Source organism: Equus caballus, chromosome 22 (genome assembly GCF_041296265.1).
Source record: "Equus caballus isolate H_3958 breed thoroughbred chromosome 22, TB-T2T, whole genome shotgun sequence".
Taxonomy (NCBI): Eukaryota; Metazoa; Chordata; class Mammalia; order Perissodactyla; family Equidae; genus Equus; species Equus caballus.
Genome location: NC_091705.1, coordinates 2,617,399 through 2,625,458, shown reverse-complemented (window position 1 = coordinate 2,625,458; position 8,060 = coordinate 2,617,399). Strand labels below are relative to the sequence as shown.

Here is an 8,060-nt window from a genome sequence, read left to right as displayed (position 1 = left end):
AGGTGACGTGACACTGAGGTGACCCAATGGGAAGCCCGAAGCCAAGGGCGAGAGAGCAGATATAGGTGATTGAAAGAGAATCTGCTCCTTGTTTTGGCTATCATTTGATTCACCGCTTCTCACTGTTGTGTGCGTTGTTAGCACAACAGAGTGTAATGAAAAGGAACAGGTGGCTGGACCGCTGTCTCGGACGCCTCCCCTCTCCAGCTCGGTCCTGGAGGCTCAGGACAGGGGCGGCGTTTTCCTCCCTCTGCATCTTCTAAGGGGGCTGTGGCTTCATGCACGGTCAGTCCTGCCCTTCTGCATCCGATGGTAGTAATGGACCACAAAACCCCTGATTTCTAAGGGTCTATAAATTATGAGCCACCAAGAAAGACACAAGAAAAACAGACAAGATCAATAAATTTCTTCTATATCGGCAACAACTGGTGAGAGATACAGTGGGGAAATATTCCTGACAAAAAAATAAAATATCCAGGGATAAATTTCACAGGAAATATGAAAGATGCTTAAAAAAGTTATTTTATACTGCTGAAAGGCACAGCAGCAGCCTGAACTCATTGTATGATATATGGTATTCTAAAACGAAAAGGTTGAATACTAAATGTTGTCGATTTTTTTCCCCAAATGGAATATAAAGTCAATGTAGTTCTAGTTAAAAACACAGTAATTCTACCTTTTGAACTTAAAAAAAAATTCATCCAGAAGTATAAATACAATATACTTAGAAACAAAATTTAGAAAAGAATAAAGAGAATGCTCCTGACCTAACAGATACAAAACGTTATATTTAAAACAAAGTAGTTGGCACAGAAAAACAAACCCAGTTAGCTTTAGGACAGAAATCCAGAAACTGCCCTATGATGCTATGGGAATTCCCTACACAAACTATGGCCTTTTGAGGCAGTTATTGGAAACCTCACAGAGAAAAGAGCTAATAATATCATTTGAAAAAAATGAAGTTAGACTCATAAGACACCACACAGAAATAAAATGTTGACATTCTGACTGGAATAATGCTATGGATTTACGTAACACACTGCCCTCAGTGCTGTACAGGTATGAACACAGCGAACCCCCATAACCCCATGAGGAAGGGACACATGCTGTCCCCTTACTGATGACAAGTGAGGCTCAGCAAGAGCGAGGAGCTTGCCCAAGTCACACAGCCAGCAGAGTCCTCACTGAGGCTGTCTGGCTCCAGGTTCCCTGGGCTGCACCCTCTTCAAGGCATATACACACGCACACTCTCAGGGGTGTCCCAGACACTACTGCTGTGTGACAAGTCACCCTAACACTTGGAAGTGTGGTACGATCACCATTCCCTCTCGCTCACAGCTTTGTGGGCCGGGAAGGGAGCAGCTGGGTCGCCCTCGCTCGGAGGCTCTCGTCTGACTGGTCCCCTGAGAGCGCGGGGGTGGGGTGGGAGGGGCAGGGGGTGCTGGGTGTCCACAGCAGCTCTCTCTCCTGGCAGCAGGGGACGTGGGTTTGGCTGGCGCTCGGCTGGGGCTGTGCACTGGGCACCTCAGGGGCCTCTCCAGAACGGTGGTCTTGGAGGAGTCACGCTCCTCACGGATGCTGCTCTCCGGGCAGGTGTACAAGAGAGCTCAGGGGAAGCCAAGGGTCTTCTCTGACCCCACTGGAGAGGTCAAAGGGTCACTTCCTCTGCAGTTGCCAATTGAAGCAGTCACAAGCCCACCCAGATTCAAGAGGCGGCTCACAGACCCCACCTCGCAAGGAACGTCAAATGCAAGGAGTGTCAAAGAATATGGGGACCACGTTTTAAATCACCACAATATATAATTAGATCAATGAAAAAATATCTAAAACCTATTGTTTACTCAGAGCCGGGCACTGTGCTAAACTTACTTATATGAATAATTTTATATGTTATACACATATTTACCTTTAAAATAAACTTAACATAAACATAGAAGTAAAACCATGCAGATAAAACTTGTAGGGGCTGTGTGGCCTCTCCTGGACACACTGGTCTGGGTAATGTCCGGGTCAGAGAGCCTTCTGGGTCACAGTGCCTCACCTGGACTCCCAAGGTTGTGGTACCTACAGGCCTGTCCACTACCTGAGGGGGACCTGGGGTGGAAGCAGCCAGACCCCCATGGTGACGGCTGTGAAACACAAGGCCACTCAGTGTTGTTAGGAGATGGGAGCAGACACACAAGGGGTGGGGAGCTGCGGGCGAGCCAAGCTGTGTGTTCCCCCTCTTCCCCACTTGGGCTTGCCCCCCGCCTTCCAGGAGGAAGGGAGAAATGAAGTGTCCACTAAGGGGTAGCTTTACAGGAAATCACTGCTTTATTGTTGTGCCTGGATGCTGGTTACTTGTGAAACCAAGATTTTTCACGAAAGTAGGAAAGACCCTATAGCGAGGCCGTCAGTCCAGGCCCAGAAAAGGGCTGGCAGGGTGACAATGGGTAAGCCCTCGGAGACCACGTTGCGAGACGCATCAGAAAGGCCTTGCTTTCACTCTTTTCTATTTCAGTCTTGGTTCTGACCTTGACTGATCTTGATTCTGATTGGTATGTCCCCAGTTAGTAACATACACACACATATACTTTAATTTTTGTCTTTGTCTCCTCATAGGTGCCTGAAGTCTATTGTGGAAAGAAGTTATTATAAATCAAACCAGAAATCATTATTTAGTTTCTAGAGAACTTGACCAGTGAACATCCAGCCCAGGAGTGTGATCCACTCAGCACACATGGCTGAAATCTACCGTCTGGCAGAGCCCCGTGAGGGTCGCCCTGGGCTGTGGGCTCCGTCTGACTCCTGTCCCTGCTGTCCTGCCCATGCTCGCTGTCTGAGTTCTTTTGAATGCAGCAGCGCAGGTCCCCTCTTCTCCCTTATCCGATCAAGAGACACCCTGGCTGAAGCCTGAACTCCCAGCCGACTCCATGACTTAATCATCCCAAAAAGGGGCCGCAGGCTCTGCGCTATGCCTGCCACGGCCGCAGAGCTCTCGGCTTGTCTGCCCATGCAGAGCCAGCGCGACAAGGAGCTCTTCACAAAGTAACTGCTGAAACACCTCGTGTGTGCACATCCCCGAGACAGTGAACAACTCTCCAAGTTGCTGATGTTACTTTTTTATTAAGTGAGAGAGGAGCAGAACATGCGCACTACGTACTGCTGCATTTGGAAAGCAATCAGAAGACAGAAGTGAGTTGGAGCCACTTAGCTGTACAAACAATACCCGAGAAGCCTTCTCTGTGTGTCTCCTGAGGCTGGGACACTGAGGGGACTTCCAGCAGGATGTGGTCACTCATCTAAGCTTAGGAGCTCTACAAGGCGGGGTGCGAGTGAGAGGCAGTGTGGCCGGGCCTGTCACACAGTCCTCTACGCCTCGTGGCAGCTGGACTTCACCACGGACATTGTGCCCATCCAGGGCACAGTGTATATCTGGAAAGAGCAGACTGTTTTCTGTGAAAGGGAAGAGAGAGGGACAGTCAGTTACGGTTCCAGTTAAAAAGGAAAATGCCCAGCACAGATGTCAGAAGAGTGGGTGAGGGATGCTGGAGGGACTCCTGCTGAGCCCCAGAGCACAAGAGGACTCTGCAGCACCCTCTCAGCCACCCTGCCCTTGGCTCCGAGTCCAGGAGAGGGCATTGTGACCCCTACCCCTCAGCCCACAGGACTCCACGCTGTCATGCCCCCAGCACAGCCCTTTAAGGAACAGCCTGTGCAAGGCCACAATGCCCCAGGGGTGCAGGGCACCATCCCCAAGTTCCCTCCACCACCAGTGGGCCGGCATTGAGACAGGTCCAGAGGGGAGGACCCAGGGGCTGGGAACTGGGTCCAGGAAACCCTCCGGAAAGAGGCAGGATGTCTGTATTGGGGGGTGACGAGAGGCATACCGCTCTCCCCAGAGGCTGAGACTTCCCAAGAACCAGCCAAGCCCACGGCGGGTCTGGGATTCAGCGAGCAGGATGGACTCGGAGGGTGTCAGCTGCTTCTAACTCCCTCTGATCTGTCTGGGTGGCTGAGGCTGGGATTAAACGGCCCTTTCTCGCTGCCCAGCAAACACCCCACAGCTGAGTCCTCCATCCAACAGGCAGCAGTCCCCACAGTACATGGTGCCCCAATTCTCCAGCTAAAACCCCCTTACAAATTCAAACTTGTCACATGCATACACAGGCCCCCTTCCGCCCACATGCACACATACCTGGGCACACGCACAGCCCCCCAGCACTCTCACATCATGCACCCACAGGCACGGGCACAGCCCCCACCCCTCTGGCCCGCGGGGCTGCTCCCGGTCTGGCATCAGGCACATACCCTCAGTGGGTCGTGGAAGGGGCAGGTGGCCAGGTTGGGCTGAGACTTGGTGCATCTGGTTCGGCCGATCTCCACGTCCAAGAAGTAGTTCAGCCCAGCCACGACCTGTACGCGGGGAGAGCAGGACTCGCTTACCACACCCCGCCAACTCCACACACACCTTCCCGCTCTGGGGAGCACTCATGGGCCGCCAAAGCCGGCAGCCACCTCCTGACGGCTGGTGAGCTGCTGTGCCCCAGGCCCTTCTTGTAACCTGTTCACACAGTGGCTCCAACAAGGGTCTCCCGCAGCCCAGCTGGAGGCGAGGCAGAATAGAAGGTGGAAGCTAGGCGCCAAAGTCCTGCTCACTAGGTTCAGGAGGAAGGCGCAGGTCTGGGGAGCCTGCCAGGGCGGTGCTGAATCCTGTGCCAGGGCTAGGACTGAGCTAAAGGAGGTGGTTGGGTGTGGGGTGAACGCTGTGTCAGCTCAGGAAGACCATCCCAGGATCACGTCTAAGCTAAACTCCACTCACTAGCCTCAAGCCCTGGGAATCTCCCTCCCTCGACGGAACCCAGGTCTATCTACTCACTGAGCAGTAAGAAACTAGATGCTTCTCTCACGCACACACGTGTTAGGCTGATAAAAGGCTGCTGCTGGAACGCCTATCTCTTAGGGGTGATTTTTGATGGGAATATTTCTGATGTGTGTCACCACACCTGTGTGTCTTCTACATTTGAGATGACAGGATAGAAGTGAACCCTGTCCTCACACAGGGCATCCCAAAGCCACGCTTCATCAGAGCTTGGGGAAGCACAGGACGAGAGGCTGGGGACCACACCCTACTCAGTGGAAACACAGCAAGTCCTGTGATCCTTCTCGTGTCAGTTTTCCCAAATGACTGCGGACCGATGAGCTACGATGCCAAGCTAGTGTCACACTCAAGAGGAGCAGGCTGGCAGGGCCCAGGTGAGCAGGGATCACATATGTTCTGTCCAAAGGGGACAATGCCAGCCGACAGGTGCAGGAGGAGAAATGCGTGTGGTCTTGACGCAGCTTCTGAACTTTCAAGAGAAGGTGGAAAGGAGCCCCCAACACTGGCATGTAGTACTACACTTTGGCTGCTGCATGGCTACGTTCTGCTCTCCCATGAGATGCAGGCCAGCTCACCGAAATTCTAGCCTTCCTTCAAGGATGAGTACAAGGCCCAGAGCCCTTCATGACACTCCCTCCCGCCCCCTTCTCGGCTCTGATGCCTGCACTCCTTCCTGGCCAGAAACACAGGCAGGCTGGCTCGGGCAGGGGGCAGGCAGCCTCCTCCCTCCTGCAGCAGGCACTCAACTACCCTGATTACTGGTGGCAGTGCGCCCATCGCAGGCGGGGGAACCAGAGGTCACAACCAAGAGGCTGCGCCCATGGATGGAACCTGCACAAGGATCCTGTCCTCCAGGATCTCGAGACAGAGGGAGAGTCTCATGCAAGACCCTCTGCTCTGGGATGCACGTAGGCCACACACCAGCTCACTGACTCATGTGTTTGCTGCTAACCTCTGGGTGCTGGGGGAGCAGCGAGGGCCCCGCCTCAGGGAGGATGTTCTGAGTGTTGGCCCCTAATGCCACTGCCTGAGGAGGCCGTGGAGCCCAGGTTAGTTTAGTGGCACCTACTGAGAGGAGGCACGAAGGAGAACACACCTCTTCCACATGACCCGACCCTCACCTTGAGGAAACACCAGGCCAACCCAAACTGAGCAAGTCTGCACCACAACTAGCTGGACCCTTCAAAAGTGCCCAGGTGAGGAAACAGACTGGGGGGCTGCTGCAGAGTAAAGGAGGCTGCAGGACAGCGGCAGAGGCACACGATCCCGCGTGTCCTGGGCTCTCAAGGACATCAGTGGGACCGTCAGGGACGTCTGAATAAGGTCTGTGTCTTAGATAACTGTCAGTGCTGATTCCTGATTTCCAAACTGTACTGTGGTCATGTAAGAAAATGCCCTTGTTTTTAGGAAATATATACTGCATGACTCTCAAAAGGTTCAGAGAAATAGAGGCTTACAAATATTTACACTCACACGTATGTGGCAAGTGAGGTGAATAAAGCAAATATGGCAAAATACCAACATCGGAGGAATCTGGGTAAACGATCTACAGGCACTGAACGTGCTATTTTTGCAACTGCTCTGTAAGTCTGAAATTATGTCAAAACGAAAAGTTAAAAAGAGGAAAAGTGCTTAAAAAAACCACTCAGTAGCAGAGTCAGGAGGGCCGCCAGGTGTGGGATGTTGTCCCTTCGCCTGTGGTCATTTAGTTGACAGCTCCCCTGAGCCCCGGGTCCCACTGGGCTGGAGCAGGGCGCTGGGGCGAGGGTTGCAGGCACTGCCGGTGACACGCCGCCGAGGGCTGTACGGTGACAGGAAAGGCCGGGACGCGCCCGGCTGCGAAGCGCGGCCACACACCGGGCGCCAGGGCTCCGCGCTGAGCCCTCCCGCAAGCGCGGGGCCGGCGGGGGCGGGGCTGCTGACGTCGCGCAGGCCACGCCCTCCCGGGCCGAGCCTCGCCCTTCGGGCTAGGCGCCCCGGACCAGCCCACCACCCGGGCCCCCAGACCCTGCGGTCCCCCGCCGCCCGGGCCCCCCGCCCCCGCGGCTCCCCGTCCCCCGCCGCCCGGGGCCCTCCGCCCCCGCGGCTCCCCGTCCCCCGCTGCCCGGGGCCCCCGACCCCGCGGCCCCAAGTACCCTGCTGCCCGGGTCCTCCCCCGCCGCCCGGCGGGACGCACCTGCTTGCGGGCGCGCACGACGCGCAGCGCGCGGCTGTGGAAGGCATCGTTGCTGGCCTTGTTGTACTCGCTGAGCGCGAAGTCGAGCGCCTGCTGCACGCCCTGCTCGCTGATGTCCGCCTCCGAGATGCCGCCCACCAGCTGGCGCTTGCCGGCGCTCGCGGCGGCCGCGGGGCTCGCGGCCAGGCCCAGGGCCAGCGCGGCCAGCAGGAGCAGCGGGGCGCGTGGGAGCACGGCCATGGTCTGCGCGGAGGAGCACCGGACGAAGGACAGCAATGCGATCCGACCCGAGGCCGCGAGCACCCCCGGTCGGCCGCGCTTTTATCCCCCGGCCGCCCTCGGGCAGCCGGCCCGCGCCGGCTCCTCCTCTTCCGCCTCCCCACCCGCGGCCCGCCCTGCCCCCGGGCCCGCCCTCCACGCGGGCTGTTCCTCCCCTCCGCCGCAGTCCGGGCCCGCGACCCGCTCTTGCCTGCTCTTCCGTCCCAAGCCTGGCCTCGTCCCCAGGCCCGCGCCTCCTGCCAGTCCTGGGCTTCCTCGTCCTGGCTCGCTCCCCACTCAGTCCCGCTCCTCCCCCGAGTCCAGGTCCCCCTTTCCAGCGCTCCAAGCCTAGCTCACCCAAATCTCACAGTGTCACCCCTCTCGGGGCCTGCAAACCCCTGAACTCCGATTCTTTCTCTGAAAAGAGAAAAATAAAAGAGAAATAGAGGTCTTGGCCTCTGAGCAGAGCATTTGTTCCAAGTCTGGGGATCCCGGGAGCAGCGGTGCCATTTCAAAGGCTGGGGCAGACCCCATCTGCACCCTGTTCTGGAGAACTTCTTTGCCAAACATAAATGAATGAATTAGCCTGTATTTGGTAAAAGGTCATCGGGTTCTCTCTTTCACAACCCATTTATTTCTTCCACCGACAAACCTCTCTCGGGCTTCTCCCCGGGCCAGATGGTCTAGGGCCTGTGTGTAGATATGGCGTGGGTGACTACATCGGACTAGACATTGTAGAAAGTAGGTTTAATAATATTTAACCCA

At 55.8% G+C, this 8,060-nt stretch overlaps 1 protein-coding gene across 1 annotated transcript; it reads right to left on the bottom strand.

The window, feature by feature from the left end:
- Positions 1–3,085: 3,085 nt before the first annotated feature.
- Positions 3,086–7,439, bottom strand: CST3 (cystatin C). The gene is made up of 3 exons (XM_023625992.2): positions 7,038–7,439; positions 4,291–4,395; positions 3,086–3,435 (listed from the first exon to the last, which is right to left on the bottom strand). The coding sequence occupies exons 1-3, from the start codon at positions 7,275–7,277 to the stop codon at positions 3,352–3,354; spliced, it is 429 nt and encodes a 142-aa protein (XP_023481760.1). The 5' UTR covers positions 7,278–7,439; the 3' UTR covers positions 3,086–3,351.
- Positions 7,440–8,060: the final 621 nt, after the last annotated feature.